At 52.8% G+C, this 26,686-nt stretch overlaps 1 protein-coding gene across 1 annotated transcript in view; it reads left to right on the top strand.

The window, feature by feature from the left end:
• Positions 1-26,434, top strand: part of DUOX1 (dual oxidase 1) — a 32,895-nt gene extending 6,461 nt beyond the window's left edge. Inside the window, exons 9-34 of the mRNA XM_019967971.2 lie at positions 80-176; positions 1,796-1,886; positions 2,860-2,962; positions 3,224-3,396; positions 4,963-5,138; positions 5,349-5,467; positions 6,285-6,422; positions 7,095-7,208; positions 7,940-8,139; positions 8,273-8,458; positions 10,677-10,902; positions 11,174-11,267; positions 11,532-11,707; positions 13,855-13,924; positions 14,130-14,261; positions 14,789-14,967; positions 15,201-15,431; positions 15,969-16,068; positions 16,363-16,412; positions 17,856-17,983; positions 21,936-22,089; positions 22,488-22,720; positions 22,969-23,127; positions 24,441-24,596; positions 24,740-24,868; positions 25,406-26,434. Of these exons, the coding sequence (XP_019823530.2) occupies positions 80-176; positions 1,796-1,886; positions 2,860-2,962; positions 3,224-3,396; positions 4,963-5,138; positions 5,349-5,467; positions 6,285-6,422; positions 7,095-7,208; positions 7,940-8,139; positions 8,273-8,458; positions 10,677-10,902; positions 11,174-11,267; positions 11,532-11,707; positions 13,855-13,924; positions 14,130-14,261; positions 14,789-14,967; positions 15,201-15,431; positions 15,969-16,068; positions 16,363-16,412; positions 17,856-17,983; positions 21,936-22,089; positions 22,488-22,720; positions 22,969-23,127; positions 24,441-24,596; positions 24,740-24,868; positions 25,406-25,528 (3,737 nt within the window). The 3' untranslated portion in view covers positions 25,529-26,434. The remainder of the gene's footprint in view (positions 1-79; positions 177-1,795; positions 1,887-2,859; positions 2,963-3,223; positions 3,397-4,962; positions 5,139-5,348; positions 5,468-6,284; positions 6,423-7,094; positions 7,209-7,939; positions 8,140-8,272; positions 8,459-10,676; positions 10,903-11,173; positions 11,268-11,531; positions 11,708-13,854; positions 13,925-14,129; positions 14,262-14,788; positions 14,968-15,200; positions 15,432-15,968; positions 16,069-16,362; positions 16,413-17,855; positions 17,984-21,935; positions 22,090-22,487; positions 22,721-22,968; positions 23,128-24,440; positions 24,597-24,739; positions 24,869-25,405) is intronic.
• The last annotated feature ends 252 nt before the right edge of the window (positions 26,435-26,686 follow it).

The raw sequence follows: 26,686 nt of genomic DNA, 5'->3' as shown, positions 1-26,686 counted from the left end.
TTTTTGGTGGGGGCGGGGGGAAGTTGGGTGATTTAAGGGCTAAATCTTACCAATCCTATTTCCTCTTCGCTCCGGCCAGGATACCGCCCTTTCCTGGACCCCAGCATCTCCCCGGAGTTCCTGGCTGCCTCTGAGCAGTTCTTCTCCACCATGGTGCCCCCTGGCGTCTACATGAGGTGAGAGAGGGGCTCAGGTGTTTGTGTGTGGAGGGGTGGGCATACATATTCAGAAAAATCTGCCCTCAGGACAGGCTTACCAATCTGAAGTATGCCCATTCCCCAGAGAACAGTGACTAGGGAAGGAAAGAAGGACAACAATTGTTTTAAAAAACACATTACTGTGTGTGTGTTTAATATTTATTTATTTGTTTGGCCGAGCCAGGTCTTAATTGCGGCAGGTGGGATCTTCAGTCTTCATTGCGGCATACAGGATATTTTAGTTGTAGCGCGTGGGATCTAGTTCCCAGACCAGAGCTCAAACCCGAGCCGCCTGCATTATGAGCGCAGAGTCTTAGCCACTGGACCACCAGGGAAGTCCCCTTCAGCGGTTTTTAAGCACCTTAATGTCCACTTTTTTTGCCACCGGTGTAGATATTAATCCCCCCAATTAAAGACCAGTTAATTGAGGTTCAGAGGGTGAATCACAAAGCCCCCAGGTCTGCACCTCAGGTGTTGACACTACATGGGGACATTTTTAGCTATAAGAACAGAACATGGGGCTTATAAGCCTTTGGAGGGCATTACAATAAAAACGTGTGAGGCTGAACGAAAGTGTTGGCTCCAAAATAATGAGAGGGAAACTTTAAAAACATACATATTAAGTTAAAAGTATATAAAACAAAGCATGGCAGTCTATTTTTTTTCCCAGCTGCATTATAATTGAAAACACTCATGGATTAGATTTTTTTACTCTAGAACAATTTCTGGATATGGCTGATGATGGCTAAGAAATTGTAGTACTTGAGTTATCCATAGACAAGTAATTTCAAAAAAATGATTAATAATCCCTTTTATATGTTTTAATTTACATACATAAATATACATATATATATATAAAGAATGTTGCCCACCATCCAGTTCCACAAGGAACCACTTGTGGAATTAACCACTGCAGCTATCTTCCAACAATATACCCTGAAAAAGAATTTGGGACAAAAAAAAGGATAAGGCACTCTGTGCTTTGGAAAAACAGACTCCTTAGATAGCTAGAGATATCTCAGAAAAAAAATTTTTAATGAACCCATATTCTTTTATCTCCCAACACATAGAAAAACACAAAAACCATTAACCAAGGTACTGATCCTCATGACTAGCAGTAACCTTCTACAGAGACGAGTGTTTGCACCCATTCTCTAGCCAAAATCGTATATATACACTAGCTTCTCTCCCAACCTTTTTGGAGCAGTCCTCTCAGAGCTACTCAGAGACTGTTTCCTGGACTATAGTCCTCAGTAAGTTCCCTGAATAAAACTGGAACTCACAACTCTTATGTTCATTTTTTTTCTGTTGACAGTTTATCTATAACTGTATCTATATCCATATCCATATTTTTATCTGTCAAGAGAGAGTGAGAGGGAATGAAACATGGCAAAATATGGGATACAGTTTTAGAAATTTGGTCTAATGTGGAGAGAGGGAACTTCCAAAAATCAGATTGTTCAGGACCTGACCACACACCACCTTAGGGAATCAATGACCTGGATCCTTGGCTCTAGCTTTGGAGACCAGAGCTGATGCCTGCCTGACATTAGGACTTCATAGCCTCAGTCACTACTAACCTGCTTCTTTCATTTCAGAAATGCCAGCTGCCACTTCCAGGGGGTCATCAATAGGAACTCAAGTGTCTCCAGAGCTCTCCGGGTCTGCAACAGCTACTGGAGCCGAGAGGTCAGGATTGAGGTTGTGTGTGTGTGTGTGAGGGTGTGTGGTAAAGGTGGGCAGTGGACTGAGGCAGCCAGCTGGGATGGGCTGGGGTGGAGGAGGCAGCCCAGGGCACCTCAGCCTTCTCCCCTACCAATGTCTGAGATGATCAGGTAGCTGTGCACATCAAACGTCAGTCCTCCTCCCCACCTCAGGGCAGTGTGAGGCACGGGGGTGGGGGCTGTGCAGATGCGGTCTACATGTATCACTTCTTCCTAGGTTTTCCTTCCCCTCTGTAGGCACTGGAGTACCCCAGCCATCCCTTCCCCCAAGGAAACTTCCCGGTTAGACACACCTGGGCAGCGTGTGAATGTGTATGTGTGAGGAGGGCAAGGTGGAGGGAGGAATTCTGAGAGATTAGCAGGAATCATCTGTCCAGGCCACTAGGGGTAAGGAGCATTAACCATTCGTTTAAAGCAACATCAGATACTCCATGTAGTATGTTCATAGAGGGTAGGTAAGAGGAAAGAGGGGAGAGGAAAGCAGAGTCATAGATCTGGGCTGAAAGAGACATCAGTGTCCTGCTAATACCTTTGTATTATTTTACTTATTTTATTTTATTAATAAGGCCCTTTTATTAAGGGCAGGACACTGAGTTCAGAGAGGTCCTGTCACACAACTGGCTGCTAACAGAGCAAGGGTCAAGACGTAGACCTAGTGCCTTTGGCAACTGTACCATCAAGTTTCCTAAGACAGAAGTAAAGTTTTAGGTCCCTTGTGCTTGTGGAGACCTGTGTCCTAGCAGCATGCGCTCTGGATGGATGGGGACATTGTTCATCCTGAGTAGGGGATCAAGCTGTAGAGGAGGAATGACTCTCCAGTTTGGGAGCAAACAGCAGGACTGGGTGGGCCCAGGACCCAAAGTGTGGGGTTGAGGGAGCCTGACTGCCCAACATCTGGCCCCTTTAGCCACACCTCTCCCCTCTCCCCACCCCTAAAGCACCCCAACCTACAAAGAGCTGAAGATGTGGATGCGCTACTGCTGGGCATGGCCTCCCAGATCGCTGAGCGAGAGGACCATGTGGTGGTGGAGGACGTGCGAGGTGAGGCTGAGGCTGTCCCTGCAGGCTATGCAGCCCTGGCCCCTGGGAAAAAGTTCAGTGGGAGCTCCAGAACCAGGCAGGGAGGCATGCTGGGTTGGGGGGACGGGGTGTGGGAAACCTGCACTCTCTCATTGCTGACGGAGCTTCTGACCTGCAGACCACAGCTCCCTCTGTGTGGGTATGGCTGGGGTCCCAGGGCTGGTGGGAACCTGGACATGAGGTCCAGGAGCTCCCTCAGACTCTTCGGTATCTCATCCCCAGATTTCTGGCCTGGGCCACTGAAGTTTTCCCGCACAGACCACCTGGCCAGTTGCCTGCTCAGGGGCCGAGATCTGGGCCTGCCCTCTTACACCAAGGCCAGGGCAACCTTGGGCCTGCCTCCAGTTACCAGATGGCAGGACATCAACCCAGCCCTCTCCCGGAGTGATGGCACTGTGAGGAGGGGTTGGGCCCCTGCTGGTGGGGCCAGGTGGGGGGAGGTCCAGGGCACGCTGAGTTGAGACACGGAAGACAGACAGCAAGATACAGGCTCCAGAGACAAGCACCTGGTGAGAGGGGCAGAGCTCACCCAGGTCGCTTTTCCCAGGATCACACACCAGGATGGAAGTTACCAGACCAGCAGGATCAGTTTTAGACTCTGTGATTGTGCAGATCCAGCAAATGTTTAGAGAGCATCTGTTGCACTTGATAGGGTTCATCTCATTTACTCTTCCCAACAACTCCCTGAATGAGCTTAGCAGGTCCTTAATTCAGAAACAAACTGTACTTTCATATGCCAATATTCAAGCTGCTTTTGGAGAGTCAGCTGTCACACTCTGAGCTATGACCTGGGCAAATGGCGTGGCCTGCCAGCCAGCAGACCAGTTCTGGCTGCCTTACCTTTTGGGCACAGCATTGCTTCTACAGTTGTACTCGGTCACCTCAGTTGTGTCTGACTCTTTGCAACCCCATGGACCATAGCCAGTCAGGCTCCTCTGTCCATGCGGTTTTTCCAACAAGAATACTGGAGTGGGTTTCCATATCTCTTCCAGGGGATCTTCCTGATCCAGAGATTGAATCCTCATCTCCTGCCTCTCCTGCATTGAAAGTGGATTCTTTACCTCTGAGCCACTGGGGAAGCTAGCAGTAAATAATTATTTTATTGTTTTTGCCCTCACTATTTTATAAAATTATTGGAAAGTGGAGAATTGAAAGGTTATAAAGAAGTGATATGTCCATAAGGCTTGAAACCTTTATAAAATCAACATGTAGATAGGAATCACCAGCTATGCCAAAGGCAGCAAATCCTTAACTTCAGTTGGGCCTCATTGGAATTAAGCTGGTCCAGTGCTCAGATGGTAAAGAATTTGTCTGCAATGCAGGATACCTGGCTTCAATCCCAGGGTTGGGAAGACCCCCCGCCCCCACCCCGGAGGACAGCATGGCAACCCACTCTAGTATTCTTGCCTGGAGAATCCCATGGACGGAGAAGCCTGGCGGGCTACAGTCCATGGGGTCTCAGAGGGTCAGACCCGACTGAGAGACTAAGCACAGCATAGCACACAGTGCTTATTTACATTGTGGAAAAAAGAACTACAGTAAAAGTCAGGTGGACAACACTGTTCATATACTGTCTCTAAAAGGCAATGGATATGAAGGGATTCGATTTTCCAAACTTTTTTTTTAACCTGTAAAGATTAGAAGCTTTTTCTGACTCATCATTCAACCATTCAACTTTCGTGCTGATTTTGACCCTTCAACTGTCATACCTTTTCAAGAACAAGTCACCTAGGGGACTGCCTGCCTGTTTTAACTTGATAAAATAAGCAGCTGAGTCTGTGAGAGAATTCTCATAAATGAGTCAACTTATAGAAAGCATTCAGAGCAGTGCCCAGGGCATAATGAGTGACTTATTGTCACTGTCACTTTTTTATGATGATCCCTGGGGCTGATCTCTGGGAGCCAGCTCTTGGCTAGAGGGCAGGTACTCGATCCTTGCACCTCTCCCTTCTTGGCTCCAGGTGCTGGAGGCCACGGCGGCCCTGTACAACCAGGACCTGTCCCGGCTGGAGTTACTCCCCGGGGGGCTCCTGGAGAGCCACGGGGACCCTGGACCCCTCTTCAGCACTATCATCCTTGATCAGTTTGTGCGACTGCGGGATGGTGACCGCTACTGGTTTGAGAACAGCAAGAATGGGTAAGGCCTGCCTGGCTTCCACCTCAGACTCTACCTCAGTCTGGGTCCCAGACCCTTTGCCCGTGAATGGCCCCCATGGGCCCTTGACTCCCAGCTGACCCACCACTCCCACCCCAACATTCTGTTGTCTTTTCCTTCATCTGGGTTCCTGGGCCTAGGGGCCTGCCTCTCTCACCCATCTCATCAGCTCACTACCTCTCCCACTCCCAGGCTGTTCTCTGAAAGAGAGATTGCAGAGATCAGAAACACTTCCCTACGGGATGTCTTAGTAGCTGTCACCAAGGTGGACTCTGGTGCCCTGCAGCCCAGTGTCTTCTTCTGGCATGCTGGTGAGTGGCCTGGGGCGCTTGGTGGGGTTTGGGATCTAGTGCCTCAGCCCTCCTGAGCTGGGGGCTTGCTTCAGGGTGGCTGGGTAGTAGACTCCATGTGGGGAGTGACCCTGATTCTGCCCCTGAAGACTTGGGTTCTGGGGCCCCAGGTGGCCACATACAGCCATGTAGGGTCCCTTCTGCAAAACCCCAGCAGGTACCCAAGCGAGGGTAGTACTGAGATGCAGAAAGACCCGGTGAGGAGGCCAGGTCTCCTCACATTTGGCCAGGATGGTTATAGCATAGTGGGGGCCAAGCTATCCTTTGTTGTTGTTGCATTGCTAAGTTGTGTCAGACTCTTTGCAACCCCATGGAGACTGCAGCACACCAGGCTCCTCTGTCCTTCATTACCTGCTGGAGTTTGTGCAAATTCATGTCCATTCAGTCAGTGATGCCATCCAAGCAACTCATCCTCTGCCACCCCTTTCTCCTTTTGCCTTCAATCTTTCCCAGCATCAGGGTCTTTTCCAATGAGTTGGCTCTTCCCATCAGGTGGCCAGGGATATCCTAATCCCACTGCAGTGATGAGGAAAGGGCTCTATGTGTGTGTGGGTGTGTATTATGTGCGTGTGGGGGAGAGACAGGTTGAGGTTCATTTTTTTATCCCACATGTTACCCAAGTAGGCAGATGCCACATTCTTGGTACAATGGCAGGGGTAAGAAGCCCCCTCTCCTCTGCTCCCCAGAACTCTTTCTGCCACCCTACCTTCCTCAGTGATCCTGTCCCAGAGCTTGTGGCCCAGCACGCCCAGGCCTGTACATTCCTCTGTCTCCCCAGGAGACCCCTGCCCACAGCCAGGACAGCTCAGCACCGAAGGCCTGCCAGCCTGTGCTCCCCCCATCATGCGGGACTATTTTGAAGGCAGTGGATTTGGCTTCGGGGTCACCATCGGGACTTTGTGCTGCTTCCCCTTGGGTAAAAGTGATGGGCAGGGTGGGGCTGGGTGAGAGGTATCAGCTGGGGGTGGGGTCAGCTGCATCTATGACAACCAACCAATGCAGAGTACTGTTCCTCCGAGGAGATGAAAACATCAGAGCAGGTGGGACGTGAGAAATATTAAAGCTACACATAAGTCATTCCAGGGGGAATTGTCTTCCTGGTCTTCTGGGGTCCCTCGCAGGGCCCAGATTGGTTCAGGAGCCATGGGCAACCCACAATCCACAGCAATTTGCAGGAGCCTGGGCGTGGAAAACTGTCAGAAGCAAATGCCTGCTTAAGAAGTAGGGCTGGGATGTAGCTGCTGGGGCAACGGCTTGGGACTTAGTCTTTGACTAAGTGTGTGGATCGATCAGCAGCCTGGTAGAGTGGGTCCAGTCTCTGGCACAAGGACCAATTTCTAGCTGGGAAGGGACCCAAATGGTAGAAGCAGGCAAGCGTAGGCAGGCACCTTAGATGCTCCACAAAGCTTCCTGTGGGATGCAGAGCACCTCCCTCCCAGGGCACTTCATAATTTGAGACAACTGAATGGGTAACCTAGGAGGTGAGGACAGCAGGGGTTCTTCCCAAGGAAAGAAACCTGTGAAGGAAGCCACTAATCTCCCCAGACCTCTACCTTCCCCTGAGCATCCTACTGCCTCTGCTTCTCAGTGAGCCTGCTCAGTGCCTGGATCGTTGCCCAGCTCCGGAGGAGAAATTTAAAGAGGCTCCAGGGCCAAGACCGCCAGAGCATCATGTGTGAGAAGCTCATGGGGGGCATAAAAGGTAGGCCTTGGGCTGGCCAGGGTCGGGGAGGGGAGATCATGATTCCAGGCTACAGCCCCTGAATCCCTCAGCAGCCTAGGGCAAAGGTCAGGCCGGGTCAGGCGGGAAGAGTCACTGGGGCATTAGGAGGAGTTGGATCAGGAGTCCTCCATCCTCCTTAGCTCTTCCTGATGGTCCCCCCCAAAAACAGAATGTGATAGACTCACAGGGAGGAGTCACAGGACCCTGCCTACATTTCACAGGCTCATTGTGACTCACAAATTCCCAAAAACTGCTGCTTTGCAGTGTCTCACACTGGAATTTCAGGCAACAAGGAAGTCATTAAAGAAGGTCTAGAGTCACATTCACTGAGAATTGGGATCTTGGTTCCACCCCTATGGGCTATTGGACTTCAGACAAATTTTAATCTATCTAAACCTATTTTTTTCTCATCTGTAACATGATAATAACAATAGCACTAACCTCATAGATTTGTGAAGATTAAATAAAGTAGTTCACGTAAAGCACTCGGTACAGTGTTGAACACATATTCAACACTCGGGACATGGTAGTTATGCTGCTCATGGACTAGAGGCGCGACTGTCGGCAGGGGATGACCGCCAGTACCCAGGACAGGACGTGGAGCTCAGAGGCCTTGAACTAACTCCAGCCCTGAGCCGGCCCTCCTCCCCGAGGCGGTGGTGGGGCACGGGGAGGAAGCCCCCAGCTGACCCAGCCTCATCTCTCTCCAGCAATGGAATGGCAGGGCCGCAAGGAGCCCTGCCGGCCTGTGCTGGTGCACCTGCAGCCTGGGCAGATCCACATGGTGGATGGCAGGCTCTCCGTGCTCCGCACCGTCCAGCTGCGGCCCCCACAGCAGGTCAACCTCATCCTGTCCAGCAACCACGGACGCCGCGCCCTGCTGCTCAAGATCCCCAAGGAGTATGACCTGGTATGGCCCAGCCGGCCACAGCCATGGGGGCAGCCAGGTGGAGGGGAGGGGCCCTGGGCCAGGCCGGGTTTCTGGCTCCTAGTCCCTTATAAGGCCTTGACACGTGGTTGCTCTCCCGATGGCTCCTCCAAAGGTGCTGCTATTTGACCTGGAGGAAGAACGGCAAGTGATGGTGGAGAGCCTGCGGGGCGCTCTGAAGGAGAGTGGGCTGAACTTCCAGGAGTGGGAGCTGCGAGAGCAGGAGTTGATGAGGGCGGCAGTGACACGCGAGCAGCGGAGCCACCTCCTGGAGACCTTTTTCAGGCACCTTTTCTCCCAGGTGTGTATGTGGGGTCGGTTCTGTCCATGTGGGCCTGCCTGTAGTGGTATACCTGTGTGAGGCCAGGGGGTGACACCAGGGAAGATTATAAGCCCCGAGTTCTTAGTTAACAATCAACTCTGCTGTGATTTGGGCCAAGTTACCTGACCTTGCTGTAAGGAGATGTTCCTGCCCCCTTCCCAAGCCTACCCTCGTCTGTAAGATTCCAGGGAGGCAATGCCCAGGAAGGCGGTTATCTGAATGTGTCATTTCTTATTTCACTGCTCACAGCTAACCACTTTGCTGCCCTCATGCAGCTCATCCTGCCCCAATGGCTGCAGGAACTTAGGGTGAGATGAGCAGTATGGGGGCCCTTGGCCACATGTACTTGGGGGAGCACAGCTGTCAGAGGCCTCGATGGGACATTAGTGTTCACCTTGCAGATTTTTGAGTCTATTGGGAGGATGTGGGTAAACAAGATAGGAAGAGAATTGCAAGGACTTGAGTCCCTATCTGGTACAGAAATGCAGGCAGCCTGGAAGCAGAATAGTGGAGAGGAGAAGCTTGGGAGATGAAGGATAAATACAGCCCCCACTGGTGGAGTTTATCATCCCACCAGGAAGATGGTGTGAGCATAGGAAGAAAGATAACTGGGAAGAACGACAGCTACAAAAGAGATCCAGGAAGTAAGTGGTCTAGGAGTTCAGAAAAGGTAATAAGGCTTCAGGCCGATGTAAGGTAGTCTTGGTGGAGGTAAGATTTGGCAAGTACTCAAAAAAAGTTGGAAAAATTTTATCTCAGAAGAAAGCAGCATGAAGGGCTGGGCAGAGATGCTTAGTAGAGGGGAAGAAAATGAATGTTTGAGGTGAAGGAGCAGGGCTGGCTGACTGGGGAAAGGATTTATGAAGGAAGGCACTATTTAATGGTCATTCATTACATGCCAGGCACATGGCATGTCATTCACTCCTCCAACAAGCTGAACCTGAGTGTGCAGGAGAGTGGAGGGACCCCCACTGGGGTGACTCATTGCCAGGACCTGGGCACCTCCTCTCAGCTTAGGACCCAAAGTGCTCTGGGAACTCCCTGTGCTGGGAACTGTCAAGGGTGTGTTACTGTATTCTGCGGGTAGCTGCCAACCCTTTCTATCTGCTCAGTGCTTTCAAAACATTTTCCACGCAACCTCTCATTGATTCTAACAATAACCCTGTGATATAAGAAAGACAGGTGAGGAAATGAATGCCAGACAGCTGAATGGACCTACCTGAGGTCATGCAGTGTGAATGGGTGGCAGAGTTGGGACATGAACCCTGATCTCTTGCCTCTAGCCCCAGGCTCTTTCTACCACAGCACCTTGCTTGAAGCAATGAGGTTTAGCTCATGAAATCACAGCCGGCCCTGGACCTGGAGGCCCCCAGTTGACAGACAGGGAGGACAGGTGCAGTAGCCTGCTGCCCTCACCGTCTGTCTTTATGATCACGCAGCCCCGGGGAGGGTGGGCTGAAGATGACCTGCCATGAGAATTCCCCTTGCCCCAGCCCAACGTGTTCTCAGCCCAGCTGAGGATGTTCTCAGTCAAAACTCCTTTGGAGATAAGAGACACCTGCTAAAGCTAGCACGGACAAAGGGTCAGTGACTCTGAGGACAGAGTGGTGTCTCAGGAAGTCCAAAGGGAAGACTGATCTGGTCTGAAAGGGACCAGGAAAGGGAAAGCTGTCATCAAACAAGGCCACTTTTGTCTCAGGCTGCCTCCATTTTCTCCATGCCCCTGCTTCCTTTTATTTATTTATTTGGCTGTGCCAGGTCTTAGTTGTGGCATGCTAGAACTTTACCTGTGGCATGTGGGATCTAATTCCCTGACCAGGGATCGAACCCAGGCCCCCTGCACAGAGTCTTAGTTACTGGACCACCAGGGAAGTCAACCCCCCGCCCCCCACTTCCTCCTGTCTCTGTCTCTGAGCACATGAAGGAGCAGTGTGGTTGTTTTCTTACACTCAGGTCAAGACTGTCCTGGGACCTCCCAGTCTCAATTTCAGACCTTCTGCTTGGGTCAAGTGTGCATCCCTGATCCAATCAGCTAATACAGAGACCCAGGGACCACCCACAGGGCTGATGGGCTAGTGCTTAGCGGTGGGGCTGCTGAGCAGTCACCTTAAAAGGTGGCACCAAAAGCCTGCACTGGCCTTCAAGTCAAGGAAGCCTTGTCTTTTTCTCTCCCTCCTCTGCTGCTGCCCAAGTACAGGTGCTGGACATCGACCAGGCAGATGCAGGGGCCCTGCCCCTGGACTCATCGCAGAAGGTGCAGGAGGCCCTGACGTGTGAGCTGAGCCGGGCTGAGTTTGCCGAGTCCCTGGGCCTCAAGCCCCAGGACATGTTTGTGCAGTCCATGTTTTCTCTGGCCGACAAAGACGGCAATGGCTACCTGTCCTTCCGGGAGTTCCTCGATATCCTGGTGGTCTTCATGAAAGGTGAGGGAGGAGGGAGTGATTACCTAGACAGGAGGAGATGAGAAGAGCTGGAGACTGAGGCTGGGGTGCAGCTGACTTGTTAAGACACGGGAAGTACTGGGGCCAGGTCTCCAGTCGTGGCAGACACCTGGGAATGCCCGGGTAGGGGTCAGGAAGCAGAGCAAACCCTAGCTGCGTCCAGCAGTGGGTCGATCCAGTGTGAGGCTCCTCCTGGCCAGCCTGGGGTGTAGGCAGGTGGGCCGAGGCTCTCACAGGGTCCTTCTTCTCCCAGGCTCCCCCGAGGAGAAGTCTCGCCTTATGTTCCGCATGTATGACTTTGATGGGAATGGCCTCATTTCCAAGGATGAGTTCATCAGAATGCTGAGGTTGGTGCTGCAGGAGAGCTGGGAGAGTGGGCCAGGGAAGGAACTGTGGGGGAGAGAGGGGGGCCGTGAAGGAGAGAGCAGGAGGTAAACAGCAGATACAGAGTCCATATAGCCAGAGACTGCTGTAACTCGGAGAGGGCTTGGGATTTAGTCAGTCAAGGCCCTTCCATGTTGGCTCAGCTCTGAAGGTCTGTTGGGATGGCTTTGCATCTAAGCTGCAGGCTGCTTGTTGGGGCCTGATGGCTTTCCTCCCCCCGGCCCCAGGTCCTTCATTGAGATCTCCAACAACTGCCTGACCAAGACCCAGCTGGCTGAGGTGGTGGAGTCCATGTTCCGGGAGTCAGGCTTCCAGGACAAGCAGGAGCTGACGTGGGAGGACTTCCACTTCATGCTGCGGGACCACGACAGCGAGCTCCGCTTCACGCAGCTCTGTGTCAAAGGTGGGGCAGCCGGCTGGGCACAGCTGACTCAGTTAGTAGGCACAGCAGTCACCTGCCTAGGGTCCAAATGCTTTGAGGTGCCATTGAAATGTTTATGTTTCTTTTACAGTCAGAAGAATTAATATAATAATGTTGATAAATATGTAATGTATCCAGCTTGGATTATATTCTTCTTTATACGAACATAATTATTAAAATATATTTTTTTAATACAGAAAGGCAGTAGTGCCCATGGCCCAGAAAAGTCATAGTGCAGCCCTGCTGGTGGGGTGGGCAGGGTCAGGATAGGGTTGGGGATGGCAGCTGGAATTCTGCTTTCCTGTCAAAGGCCCCAGTGCCTGGTGCCTACGTCATGAGGGAAAACGTGTTTCCTCGTATCTGGCTATACCCATCTCAGCTGGGGGTCTGATGGTGGCAGTGGGCTGCTCTGGTTTTGTTTCCCACCTTACCCCTCGGAGGAGTGCTTGTTAAATGTTTGCTGAGTATATGGAGTCCCATTCTATTTTTTTCCCTCCCCCTGACTACCTGCCCCACCTATGTCTGACTCAGGTGATTAGGGGCTAGAGTCAGGGTGAGGAGGGGCCAGGTAGCAGGCAGAGGGACTGCCTGTGGCCTCCTCTGGGCTGTTACAGAGTCTTCACAGCCTGGAATTCTCACTGGAACATGTTGAGACCAAACCCAGTCCCTTCCAGTATTATGAGAATTTGGGGGGCTGAGCAGCCCAGATGGGGTGAGGGGTGAATTGTATAAGACACAGCTGGGCCTCTGGTCAGGGCTTCTGGTCCCCAGGGTGAGAGGGGGCTTGGTAGAGCACAGACCCAGCACTCCTGATTCTGCAATTTCCCACCTTTACCAGACAGGCCCCTGGGCCTGAGGGGAAAGCAGGGACAGATGCCAGGAAGTGAGCCTAGACGAGTCCTGGGGACATCCAGGCCCTGGTGTGGGTGGGAGGACCAGGCTTGAGGATTAAGTTGAGCGTTAGCATTGAGTACTGTTCTGCTTGGTTTTTAATTGTTGTTGTGCTTTGCTCTTTCCTCTGTATTTCACTTGGAAACATCATGAACCTGCAGGAAAGGTGTAAGAATGGTACAAGGAGCATCCCTTTGCCCTTCACCTACATTGGCCATTTGTTACCATTTTCCCACATCTGTTGTTTGCTGAACCGTATGAGAGGACAGACATCTATACTTTATTTTTAAACGCTCATTTCATTAAATTCAGTTTAGTCACTTTGGCCTCTGGGCTATAGACCAGGGTAATCTTCAAGACTGGTTTTGCATTTGAAAGTGACCTGGATGTTCCCAGACCTCCTGTGAGAACCTGGATTTGCAGCTCAGTCCTGCCCTGCCCCTTAGCTCTGGCGGCTTCTGGGAGGGTTCCTCCCAACCCCTAACATTTTATTACGAGCACTTTCAAACACAGAAAAGGGGAAAGAATTTTATAGTCATCTCCCATACATGTACTACCTAGAGTCTACACTTAACTCCTGGGAGTTTTTAAGCCAGAGGATCCTTAGCAGGGTTTTGTGGCTGAGTAGTCTTAGCAGGTGGGAGAAGGCAATGGCACCCCACTCCAGTACTCTTGCCTGAAAATCCCATGGACAGAGGAGCCTGGTAGGCTGCAGTCGATGGGGTCGCTAAGAGTCGGACACGACTGAGCGACTTCACTTTCACTTTTCACTCTCATGCGTTGGAGAAGGAAATGGCAACCCACTCCAGTGTTCTTGCCTGGAGAATCCCAGGGATGGAGGAGCCTGGTGGGCTGCTGTCTATGGGGTCGCACAGAGTCGGACATGACTGAAGCGACTTAGCAGCAGCAGCAGCAGCAGCAGTCTTATCAGGCAGGTTATGTACAGTTCCTGAACCCTAGCCCACAAGCCTGATACCAGTCTCAGGTGTAGGACTGAAACTGAACACATACTCAGGGGAGCCTGCCTGGCCACCTTGGTTTCAAACCCTCTCCCTAACCCCTCATGGCTGAGTCTAGCTACCACTGGGATCACAGACTGAGGCTGGCTCACCCAGAGGCAGTGTACTGGCCAGGGACCCTCTACAGTGTCCGGACATGGGGTGAGCGGTGTGCATTTGAGATAGGTCCTCCTGGGCCCTGGACCCTGAGCTTCTAGCTAGCCCGGCTCTGCATTGCAGGGGTGGAGGTACCTGAAGTCATCAAGGACCTCTGCCGGCGAGCCTCCTACATCAGCCAGGAGAAGCTCTGGTAAGCCCTCATCTGGAGATGTTGGAGGGAGAGGGTCAGGGTGCTTTTTATTTCTCCACAATGTCTGGGATCAGGACCTTCACTAGCCCAAGTAGTGCTTTCATGCAAATTAGAAAAGGGCAGAGAAAGCCCTCTGGGAGGGGCAGCAGAGAATCTGGTGGCTCAGATGGCCAAGGTCCCATCCTAATCTGCATTCCTGTCCTAGTCCCTCTCCCAGAGTGAGTGCTCGCCGTCCCCGAAAGGACGCTGACATCGAGGTGGAGCTGACACCACGGAGACTGCAGTACCCCAACGACACAGACCCTCCCCAGGAGATTCGCCGGAGGTTTGGCAAGAAGTATGCTTGCTCCTTCCCTTTAGCCCAAGCAGTTCACCCATCCCTTTGGCACGCACACATTGATTATTTAACGCCAGGCACTGTGCTGGCACTGGGGGTATGGGCAAGATGAACAGTCCTTGCCCAAGAATGTCACAGTCTGCTGAAATAGTCTGGTACAGTGATAGTTACAGTGTCCCACGATGAATGCTGTAATGGTGGTAAGAACAGGAGGCTTCAGAGCTCAAGGAAGTGGTCACCTATGCCTGGGAGGTAGGGAAGGCTTCCTGGAGGAAGAGCCTCCAGTAAAGGATGAGAATGGAGCTGGTGGGAATTGAGAGCTAACGGACTGGAAGAAGAGTGACCAAGTGACCATTTGCAAGGGCGTCCCCTCACTGACAGCCCGCTTAAGGAGGGTGGTCTTAAGGAGCCTTTGAGGTCTACACCCTACTGTCTTAAATAACCTGATGCTCCTTTCTCCTCTCTGGAGAACGGGTACATATTAGCATCGGGTCCCTAGCGGAGAACCAAGACTTCCTGTCTTCCAGGGTGACATCGTTCCAGCCCCTGCTGTTCACCGAGGCTCACCGAGAGAAGTTTCAACGCAGCCGTCGTCACCAGACGGTGCAGCAGTTCAAGCGCTTCGTTGAGAACTACCGGCGCCACATCGGCTGCTTGGCGGTGTTTTACGCGATTGCGGGGGGTCTCTTCCTGGAGAGAGCCTACTGTGAGTGACAGCCGTGGAGGGACGGGGCTTACAATAAGCCACAGCCCTGGGAGTGCGGCCTAAGCGAGGGACGGACAGCCCCGGGGCGGGGCGGCAATGAGTGACAGCCCTGGGGGCGGGGCCTCAGGGGAGCGAGGTGCCGGCTGGACTAGAGCTTGCGGGAGGCTTGTGGGCCGCAGTGGTGGCCGGGGGCCGGGGCCTGCGCTGAGCTCACCGGCCAGGGCCCTCTGCAGACTACGCCTTTGCGGCTCACCACAAGGGCATCACGGACACCACCCGTGTGGGCATCATCCTGTCTCGCGGCACGGCGGCCAGCATCTCCTTTATGTTCTCCTACATCCTGCTCACCATGTGCCGTAACCTCATCACCTTCCTGCGAGAGACCTTCCTCAACCGCTACGTGCCCTTCGACGCCGCCGTGGACTTCCATCGCCTCATTGCCTCTACTGCCATCGTCCTCACAGGCAGGGCCTGGGAGTCTCAGGGATCCTCTCCATCTCTTTCGCCCCTTGCAGGCTCCCCTTCCTCTGAGAGCCCCCCTCTTCTCCACCCGCGTGTAATGTGAGCGTTAGTCTTAGATGTCCTTCTCGTGGGATGACGGTGGTGTGAAGTAAGCCCAGGAGTCCCTCACTGCCCCAGGCTGTAAAGTCCACCTCACCACTTCCCACTGACAAGTTACTCACACCCCAAAATGAGTGCACATAATAGTGTGTGATCTCCCCCAACTTTTATGTTTTAAAACATAATTCTGCGAGAGAAACCAAAGGAATGAATTTCTAATAGTATAATTTCAGACCTCTGGGGTTGTTTTCATGGATAATGTGTATGTGAGGCAGGAGAGGAACAGGAGGCTGATTAGAAAACAGAAGTCTAGATCCCCAGGGTCCTTCTTCAGGCCCCCAACTCTGGCTGGCTGGAGTCCTCCTGCTGGGGTTGAATGCTTTGAGCACCCCCAGTGGGCTGGCCCCAGGCTCATCCCTACCCTGTCTGGTCTTCCTCAGTCTTACACAGTGCAGGCCACGTGGTGAACGTGTACCTCTTCTCCATCAGCCCGCTCAGCGTCCTCTCCTGCCTCTTTCCGGGCCTCTTCCATGACAATGGGTGAGAGAGAGAAAGAGAGAGAGAGTGAGAGAGTGAGAGTGTGTGTGTGTGTGGCCTGGCCTGGGGGTGAAGAGGGTGAAATTATTTGCAGAAATCCTCTTGGCTCAAAAAAAAGAAAAAAAATTTTCTTGGCTCAGGAGTGGGTCCCCCTCCAGGTTATAGCACAATGATCATCTTGAGCCCCGAATCCCAAGTTGCAGAAAGGGAGACTGGTGGCTGGTTTGGGGTGCCTCCTCTAGAGGGTCCTTTCTGGAAGTCCTAGACATCCCCTCACTTGCTTTCCCTTCCCCACAGATCTGAGTTCCCCCAGAAGTATTACTGGTGGTTCTTCCAGACTGTGCCAGGTGAGAGCCCTGTCTGCTGCATGTGTTTCTGGGCCTGGCTCTGAGTGCCAGGATCTGGGTTTTGCCTGCCACAGGCAGCCCAGTCACTCTGGCTTGGTGCTTCTGGCCTTGACCGTGAGCCAGGCTCTGCCCTTGCCCAGAGTGCTTTCCTGGGCTATAGGGGACTGCATTCCAGGCCTTCTCTCAAGAGCTTAGCTGGGCTCCTCCCCCAGTTCTGAGCTAGTTACTCCCTCTGAGGAACAGCAGTGTATCCCCTCCACCTGAACACACACACCTACCATGACAGTGACTTTGAGGAATGCTGTGCCCCAGCTATGTGGGGGAGGGGCTGGGCTCTTCATGGAGCCTGGCAAATACCCTTCCCCCTCCTGGCAAATAGGCTTCCCCTCTGTTCTGTAGTCTTTACAAGAGCCCATATTCCCCACTCCCCATAATCACCCATTTTAGAGCTATTAGCTATGAATCTATTCAAATGCTTCTTGAAGCTATTTATATTTTAAGTCTGTTCCCTCCTTGGAGTAACACATCTTTCTGTAAATGTGTTACACTCCTTTCTGTAAAACACAGCATGTTTTTTTTATTTTTCTTTAAACCCTAAAATGATCTGCTTTGAACTTCAGAGAGTGCTTGCTGATCCTGCACACTGGGGTTTAGTGGATCAAGCCATGTTTACGCTCTCCTCTCCATTCAGGACTTATAGGCTTTGGCTAGATCCCTTCTTAATCTCTGCTTTTCCACACTACAGGGCTCTAATCTTCCTCACTTCTGCCTCCTCCTCCTTGATCATGTGAGGGACCATTCTCTGGAATGGCTCCAGTGTTGCCTAGGATCCTCTGTGAGAGGAGGGGTCTCCCACCAGGTCTGAGTGGGTGGAACTCAGGGGGGCTCTGGTGATGAGCAGTGATGGTGTGGTCCCACTCACTCACTGTGTCAGTGTTCATGCTCTGTGATGTGGCTGCCGGGTAGAGTACTACCTGGCCCCTGACCAAGCCTCGACTCCCCAAGGGTAGGGCCTACAACATCCGGAGTTCTACTCAGAGGACTCAGAGTAGCTGCCCTGTCCATTCATTCACTCAGCACACATTTTCCTAAGGCCCATGGTGTGCCAGGCCTTACACCAGGCACCCGAGTGCAGTGGTGAACTAGCCTAGCCTGAGCCCTGTTCTTGTGGACCTGAGAGTCAAGAAAGTGACAGATATGAAACAAATAATGACACGGGTGCTTGAGACATAACCATCGTGACAGGGTCTATGAAGGACAAGCAGGGTCTGGGGAAGTGAAAGGCGCTTATTATCAGTGGTGTTGGGGAGAGGAAGAGGGAAGGATGGTGGGCTTCTGTCACTTGCCTAGAGCTGTGGAGTGGAGAGGGGACCCTGGGAGCCTCAGAACAGCCGGCTCTGTGAGGCCCTGCTCCTCTGCCCTCACCCCATGTTCATTTTGCAGGTCTCACGGGAGTCATGCTGCTCCTGATTCTCGCCATCATGTACATCTTCGCCTCCCGCCACTTCCGGCGCTGCAGCTTTCGGGGCTTCTGGCTGACCCATCACCTCTACATCCTGCTCTATGTGCTGGTGAGGGGTTTGGGATATGAACCAGACCAGCAGAGTCTGGGTGGATGTTCCCAGGGAGGCAGCAATGGCTGAGACATCCACCTTAAAAGATGGAGATTATAGTATGGGGCGCTCAGGTAGACTGACCCAACATGCAGCACTCAGAAGGCTGACTCCCTGGCATGTGTTTTGCAGGAGCAGCCTTACCAGGCTGATCTACATTCCTTCTAGACACCCCCACATCATTTCTGCCCAGTCAGTCTTTCCCGTCTTTGGGTGGTGGTTTGGGCTCTTGGGTGGACTCACTCAAGGGAGCATTGTCTTTTTAAAGAGAAACTCACCCTTAAGTAGGTTCTGCCATTTTGTTTCTGCGGTGTTAGCTACCCCATCCAGCTAGCTAAGTGCCACTTGTAATGTCAATGAACTTGCTCAAAGTGTCTTTGGATTGTTGATAAAATGGATTTTGAGACTCCACCTGTCCCCTTTCCTTCTTATCCTGGGCTCCTGCCTCCCTTCCTTCAGATTCCCTGCCTCTGTCCTTTCCCTCTTCCCCTGGGTTTGCTCTCTGTTACTTTAGTGGCTGTTTCCAGAGATAACTCTGATCTGTACTGCTGCGGCATGGGTCTGCTTGGCCTGCCTTCCTCACAGACACAGGCACTTCCCCAAAGGGCATCTGAGGGCCTTGCTGAGAAGGTAAACCAAGTCCCAAAGCTCTGACGTCCCCACTGGTGATAGCCTGGCTGCCAGGATTCAAAACATGCAGAGCTCACACATGGCTGCCCTGGAGGTCACCTGGCTCTAGACACAACTGCACACAGGGGTCTTCTTTGTCCTAAGACAAAGGGAGAAAGGTCTTCATTGCCTGGGTCCGGATGGCACTGGTTGTCTGCCCTGCCCCCTCCCAGGTGCAGCTCTGTCTTCAGTGGGAAGTAAGAATGTCTGGTTCCATCTTGCCTGAGGCTCAGCACTTCATGGTTCTGGAGAACTACCCAGCCTCAGCTTAGATGTTTCCGAGAACTCATGAGTTTGTTTCTTTGGAAGCTGTGGCTAATTTATGCCTCCCTCACCAATTTCTTGATAATGGGTAGAGCCCTAGAATCTGGGTTACTGTTATTGTTAGGGGTGGAGATCATAGTTTTGTTCCTGCTGATAAAGCAGCTTTTTTAAAAAACTAGATCCAGAAGAGTGGCCAGCCTTGTTTTCTGAGAGCAAGACTGGTTTCTGATTTATCCCTGGGTTCTGGGGATCACTGGGGAAGCCAACAGAGAAGTCAGCAGCTAACCAAGGTGCAGGACCCTCAGCTGGGAAGTCCTAGCACTGGCAGCCTGGGAGCATCGCAGGGTTCCCCAGGTGGCACTAGTGGTAAAGAACCTGCCTGCCAACTCAGGAGACATAAGAGACCTGGGTTTGATCCCTGGGTCATGGAAGATCCCCTGGAGGAGGGCATGGCAACCCACTCCAGTATTCTTGCCTGGAGAATCCCACGGACAGAGGAACCTGGTGGGCTCCTCAATAGGGTCCAAAGAGTTGGACGCAACTGAAGCAACTTAGCATGCAGGCACAAAGCATCAGCTGCCTTTCCATTTATCTCAGATGTGGCCACTTGCCCTCAGACAGAAAGAGAAGTTACAAGTAAATGACTCCAGTGTGGAGCAGACCCTGGGCAAAGGTGTTTAGGCTCCTGATTCAGGCTGTAGAGGCTGGAGCTAGTGCAGCAAAGCTGAGCTGGCAGGCTGTTCCCCAGGCTCCTTGATCAATCATGACTCTGCAGCAGCTTTGCGGTTTCAAGGTAGAGCCAACACCAAGCAAGGTGTATAAACAGAGGAGTATGAAGTCATCCAGACATTGTTCTCAGCCAGTGGATGCTCAGAAAGCCTCAGGGGTTGGCGTGGGCTCTGTAATGAAAGAGGATCTTGGGAAAACTGGAGACAATTCACAGCCCAAAAAGGTTCGAGTTAGCTCTGTGGGGAGAGGTTCAAGAATTGGGGAACACTCAGCTGGAGGAATGGAGAGCTGAATGAGGGACTGAGTTCATTTGAACAGTTATCTGTTGAGGGCCTAGGATATACTTGCTCTGTAAACAATCTGCCTGCAATGCAGAAGAGCTGGGTTCGATCCCTGAGTCAGGAAGTTCCCCTGGAAAAGGAAATGGCAACCCACTTCAGTATTGTTGCCTGGAGAAGTCCATGGACAGAGGACCCTGGTGGGCTACAGTCCATGGGGTCGCAAAGAGTCAGACTCGACTGAGTGACTAACACACACACAGGCCCAGCAGAGGAGGGGGAGACTCTAAACTCTGCCCTCGGAAATTGAGGGTTAGCTGCAGAGATTAGTGCCATGCACGTGCAATGATCAAAATGACCAGATAATATGGGATTAATTGCTGAGCTAAATGTTCCAGTCTGTCAGTTACAAGAGCTCATTGAAGGGAGCCTCATTTGGGCCAAACTGGTTAGGGAAGATTTCACAGAGAAGACGGAACTTGGGCTAAGCCTGAAGGAGAGATAAGCTAAGGTTTAACAGGGCAGTGTGGGAACTGAGCATTCTAGGTGGAAGGAATGGCACCTATGAGGGACTGCCCTAGTAGTCCAGGGCTTAGGACCCTGCACTTTCACTGCCAAGGGTCCGAGGTCTGGGTTCAATCCCTGATCGAGAGAAAAAAAAAAGAAGAAAGGCAGGAGCACTGGTGGAGAGGTGGGAATGACAATAGAATATTCGAAGCTGAAGGGCTGTGGCTCAGCTGAGAAGCCACGCTGTGTGGGAGATTGTAGGAGAAGAGCAGAGGGTGAAGAAATCAGGCTTGGGCAACACATAGGATTAGGAGTTGGGAGGAGCAGAGCCAGTGCAGGAGATAGAAAGTGAACAGTCAGAGAGGGAAAGAGGGAAAACCAGCAGGACATTGTTGCTAAAGAGGCAAGGCAGGGATGCTCACTAGAGCCATAGGCTGCGGAGGGTGGGAGTGAATGCCATCTAAAGGGAGACCTCGGGGACTTGCTACTGTGAGTCTGATGTGAGCAGATCCTGAGAAGAGGTGGAGTGGGGAGCCAGACTGACCAGACTCAAACAAGCAAGCGGAAAGAATGGGGCAAGTTGTCTCTGACCATGTTAGACCAGCTGGTTGGGGAAAGAACCAGAGCTGGACAATACCTGTTAGTTACTAAATGGAAAAAGAGGACTGATTAGGTGTCTTAGTCTCCAAAAGAGTTGGGTAAATTGGGGAAACCCCTTCCACTGACTCACTAGTTATTGAGTACCTACCATGTGCCAGGCAGAAACTGCTGGGAGCTGAGAGTGTCATGGAAAATGGATGCAGTCCCTACTTCTCCAGTCCAGTGGGGAGAACAACAGTAAACATGTCTATGGATGAAGGAACACAAATATCGCGGATGACGACAGTGAATGGAGTTAACAGGGAGACGGGATAGAGAGTGTGCTGGGGGAAGGGAGAAGGCCTGAGGAGGCCTTTCTGCGGAGACCTGAAAAATGAGGTGGTGGGAGGAACTAGGGGAAAGGCCTTCCCACCAGAGGGAGCAACAGGTGGAAAGTCCAGAAATAGAAAGAACTTGTGTTTGAAAAACAGGGAGCGGGGAATGTTGCCAGGCAGAAAACAGAGCATCACAAGGCCTTGTGGTGAAGTGGGAAATCCTCTAAGGTTTTCTGAGCTGGGATGACATGATAAAAGGAACTTAAAAAGTCATACTGACTGTCTTGGAAAGAATACATCACAGTAGGGCAGCCTGCAGACAGTTAGGAGGCTACCACATGAGTGCAGGTGGCTTAGTCTAGGATGGTATCAGGAAGATGCAGATGGATGCTATGGAGGATGGGTTGGGAGTGGTTAGGTTTTGGAGCCTGGAAGGAGCACTGCACCTGATGAGGTGGGGATTGGATAGGCCAGTTGGGGAAGGATGCAGGGGTCAGATCCTTTTGTGGGTGTGGCTTCAACCTCAGCTGTACTCTTTGCTCTCTCCAGCTCATCATCCACGGCAGCTTCGCCCTGATCCAGCTGCCCCGTTTCCACATCTTCTTCCTGGTCCCAGCACTTATCTATGTGGGGGACAAGCTGGTGAGCCTGAGCCGGAAGAAGGTGGAGATCAGCGTGGTGAAGGCGGAGCTGCTGCCTTCAGGTACCAGCCTAGAGGCTGTCGGGGGAGCAGGCTGGTGGTTCTGTGGATGCTGACAGGGCAGGGAAAAGCCTGGTCCAGTGGAGTTAGCAGGGTCTTTGAGGTGGTAGGGATGGGGGAGTGAGTACAAGAGGCTCTTTGCCAGGGGACCTAAGCTGCTCTCACACCAGAGAGAGGAGGGGCCTGGGCCAGGCCACTCCTTGTCCTGCTGCCCACCAGCCCCAGTGCTGCCCAAACCCTGCTCAGGGTAGACATGGCCTGGGGGTGTTGTAACTTCTGATGAGGGGAGGCCTCCTTTGTCATATTCTAAAAGCAGAGCTGAGGTTGCAGGTGGGGAAACTCTTGGGGGGCCCCACTGTTGCTGGATTCAGAACAGCGGGCTACTGCCCACCTCCCCTCAGGAGTGACCCACCTGGAGTTTCAGCGGCCCCAAGGCTTTGAGTACAAGTCAGGACAGTGGGTGCGGATCGCCTGCCTGGCTCTGGGGACCACCGAGTACCACCCCTTCACGCTGACGTCAGCACCCCATGAGGAGACGCTTAGCCTGCACATCCGGGCAGCGGGGCCCTGGACCACCCGCCTCAGGGAGATCTACTCACCCCCGACGGATGACAGCTGTGCCAAATATCCAAAGGTGCCCAGACCCAGGCCAGGTGTACCACATGCTCCCACATCCCCTTAGTAGGCGTTGGTTCTGCGGCACCAGACTCCCCGCTGTGTTCCTCCTTGAGAGACTGATTCTTCCAGATGATGCTTCAAGGCTCCCACTGCTCCCTCATTCCATAAACCTACCTGCACTTCTCTGCCTCCCATTTCTGGCTTCAGAACTGTGGTGGTAGCCGAACTCAACTCTAACCCTTTAACTCTAACCCTTTCCTGCAGCTGTACCTCGATGGGCCATTTGGAGAGGGCCACCAGGAGTGGCATAAGTTTGAGGTGTCAGTGCTGGTGGGAGGGGGCATTGGGGTCACCCCCTTTGCCTCCATCCTCAAAGACCTGGTCTTCAAGTCATCAGTCAGCTGCCAAGTGTTCTGTAAGAAGGTGAGTGGCCCCTCCTCCCACCAGCTGTGGTCCCCTGCTCCCTGTCACTGTGTCCATCTGTGCCTGTCCCCTGCCTCTGTTCTTGGCCTCCCTGTTCTAGGCAAGGCTGAGCTGGCCTGACCCAAGAGAGTCAGGATATTGTTGTTGTTCAGTAGCTCAGTCGTGTCCGACTCTTTGCGACCCCATGGACTGCAGCATACAGCACAGTCGGACTATTCCTGGACCCTAAAGGACAGAGTGGTTTTGCTGATGCCTGCAGGCTCTGCCCTCAGTTATGCGGTGCCCCACATAGAATCTGCTTCTGAGAGTCCCTCCAGCCAGGGATGGAGAGGGGGCCCGCCCCTCAAGCACTTTTGGGTGGGGAGAGGGAAGGGAACACTTGGGGTGGGGCACCGGTGAAACCGGCCCTGCTCTCAAGAGGAAGAGGAGGAGAGGCTGCAAGGCAGGGCTGGTGGGCCTGGTCGGCTCCAGGAACACAGCCCAGGCCCTCAGGCCCCTCCACACCAGGCCCCTTCACCTGAGCCTAGCCCTGGTGGCGGGCCCCTGCTTGTCTCTCTGGGCCCGGCAGGTGAGTCAGGGGTGCAAGAATGCAGCGGGCAGAGGCCCAGCCTGTATGCTGTCAGCACTCGGAGGGTGACAGACAACTACCTGGCTTCCCTGTTTGTGCCAGCTGTCTCTGCTTCTTAACTCACACAGCCCCATTTCTTCCTATCAGAAGCTGGAGATGGGTCCCACAGGGACCCATTTATTTATTTGGCTATACCAGGTCTTAGTTGCAGCTTGAGAACTCAGTTGCAGCATGTGGGAGCCAGTTTCCTGATCAGCGATCAAAACCGGGCCCCCTGTATTAGGAGCATGGAGTCTTAGCCACCGGACCACAGGGAAGTCCTCCCTGGTCTCTCTTTGAGCCCATGCCCATCCACTCCAGGCAGCCAAGTCAGTCTTCCCAGAGGCCGTTCTGTGACGCACCCCTTATTGGGTCCCTCTCACCTCGGGCAGCCTGTAGGTTGGGAGCCTAGCAGCTTGAACAGGGCCCACTGGACTGAGTGGAAGGGCAGGCTGCCTCCCACCCCACCAGACCTTCAGCTCACTTGACAGGGGTCCTTTCTCAACGGCCCCAGGCTATTGCTCACTTTCACTTCTCCGTGTCCTAGGGCAACTCTGTCTCCCACCTCAGAGCATGGCCCCATACACTCACCTCCTCTGGCTGCCAGGGGAGAGGCACAAGCTGCTCTGAGACCAGGAGTGGCGATTCCTGGGAGGTAGGGACTCTGAGACGAGCTGGGTCCTAAGCTCCAGCCCTGTGTTCCCAGATCTACTTCATTTGGGTGACTCGGACCCAACGGCAGTTTGAGTGGCTGGCTGACATCATCCGGGAGGTGGAGGAGAATGACCGCCAGGACCTCGTGTCTGTACACATCTATATCACCCAGCTGGCTGAGAAGTTCGACCTCAGGACCACCATGCTGGTGTGTCAGGGCCAACCAAGGAGTGGCTCTGTGGGTGGGCAGGGCAAGCCAGGATGGCCAAGGTGGGTGGGCGGACCAGCCTCTGGACGAGAAGCTGACCAAGTCTGCTGGCTGTGACCTTCCTCCTCTGCTTCCTCCCCCAGTACATCTGTGAGCGGCACTTCCAGAAGGTGCTGAACCGGAGTCTGTTCACAGGCTTGCGCTCTGTCACCCACTTTGGCCGCCCCCCCTTCGAGGCATTCTTCAACTCTCTGCAGAAGGTCCATCCACAGGTCAGTTCCCACCCCACATTCAGGTTTTCTTCACCTTCATCATTTGAGGCCTGAGCAAAGCTCCCAAACCTGCTCCATAAAGGGAGGAGGACCCATCCCTGAGGAGTCTGGTGGGGTGATGGAATGGAAAGGGAGAGATGCAGGCCACTCAAGGGCCAAGGGAGGAAGCAGGCAGCAGGGACTTGCTACTTCTGAAGCTATGATGCCTTGTCTCGAAGGAAGGGCTCAGTGGTGGAGCTGGTCCTCACCATAAACTCAGAGCTACCCTTACCATTAATACTATCCAGACAAACACTGGGCTAGCAAATGCCTTGGAAAAGAGTCAAGGCTGGCCTCACAGAGAACAAGTCTTCCAAAACTCGGTGAGATTTATAAACCCTGAGCCAGCCCTCACCATGCACAGTATGGAGTAAACCTTCACAGGATCATGGAATGAGTCCTCACCAAGGACTCCTGCTGGTCTTTCACATGAACATGGAGTTAGACACTGAGTTGGACAGTGACTACTGAGCTGGCCTTCACTTCTTTCTCCAACAGGTCCGGAAGATTGGGGTGTTCAGCTGCGGCCCCCCTGGCATGACCAAGAATGTAGAAAAGGCTTGTCAGCTCATCAACAGGCAGGACAGGACTCATTTCTCCCACCATTATGAGAACTTCTAGGTTTCCTGCCCAGGGGCTCTGCCCACTGTCTAGCTGAGCAGAGGTTCGGCCTGACACGTCACCTCCAGATTTCTTGTTTCTGGCTTCCTCAGCCATCTCCCTATTTCTACCTCCCAACCTCGGTCCAGGTGGCCATGGTCAGTCACCCCATGTGGGTTCATGGACTCCCAGGTCCAGAATGTCTCAGCCTGGAGAAATGCAAGGCACTGTGTAGGGACTAAAAGTTGGGAGCTAGGAGATCTATTATTGTTTTGTGACTAAGTGACACCTCTTCTTCCAAAATAAGGAAAAAAATCAAAAGGCTTGAACAGACAAATTGTGTGTGTGTGTAGAGGGCTGTGAGTTTAGGGATGAAGTGGGAGCACATATCGATTCTGGCATCCTAAAACCCCTACCCACCACCCAAATCTCCACTCCTCTGAGCTCTCCACTGTCAAAGGGCTGGAAAATGCCTTAGAGAGGGTAGAGCCACAGAGAGCAATTTACAGGAATGCCCCCCTGAGGACCCCATTCCAACAGTACAATTGATCTTTTCCCCAAGTTTTTAAACACGTACTGTCGTCAGAACCTGGCCCAACATGTCTGGGTGCTCCTCCGCTCTCCTCCCCTCTTCCTGCTCTAATAGTCTCTTTTATAAATAAACCACTTTTCTGCCCTACTGCTACTGCTAAGTCACTTCAGTCGCGTCCGACTCTGTGCGACCCCAAAGACAGCAGCCCACCAGGCTCCCCCGTCCCTGGGATTCTCCAGGCAAGAACACTGGAGTGGGTTGCCATTTCCTTCTCCAATGCATGAAAGTGAAAAGTCAAAGTGAAGTCGCTCAGTCGTGTCCGACTCTTAGCAACCCCATGGACTGCAGCCTACCAGGCTCCTCTGGCAAGAGTACTGGAGTGGGGTGCCATTGCCTCCTCCGTTTCTGCCCTAAGGGTTTCTTTATTCTGCTCCAGGATGGGTTAGGTACTGGCAGAAGAGCCATTCATGTGGCTAGTTCACCATGGCTGGCCCAGACATTGTCTCTGAGCTTGCCAGCACCCACTGAATAAGGGAACCCCTCCAAGGCCACCTGCCGCGGCTAGAGACCTTTCCCTGCTCAGCGGCACCTTTCCTGACAGAAGGCCTCTCAGGGCAGGTGGTCTGGGGCTTCTGAGCCTGTTCAGG

This window comes from Bos indicus, chromosome 10, assembly GCF_029378745.1.
Source record: "Bos indicus isolate NIAB-ARS_2022 breed Sahiwal x Tharparkar chromosome 10, NIAB-ARS_B.indTharparkar_mat_pri_1.0, whole genome shotgun sequence".
Lineage (NCBI taxonomy): Eukaryota > Metazoa > Chordata > Mammalia > Artiodactyla > Bovidae > Bos > Bos indicus.
This window is presented reverse-complemented; position numbering and strand designations above follow the sequence as displayed.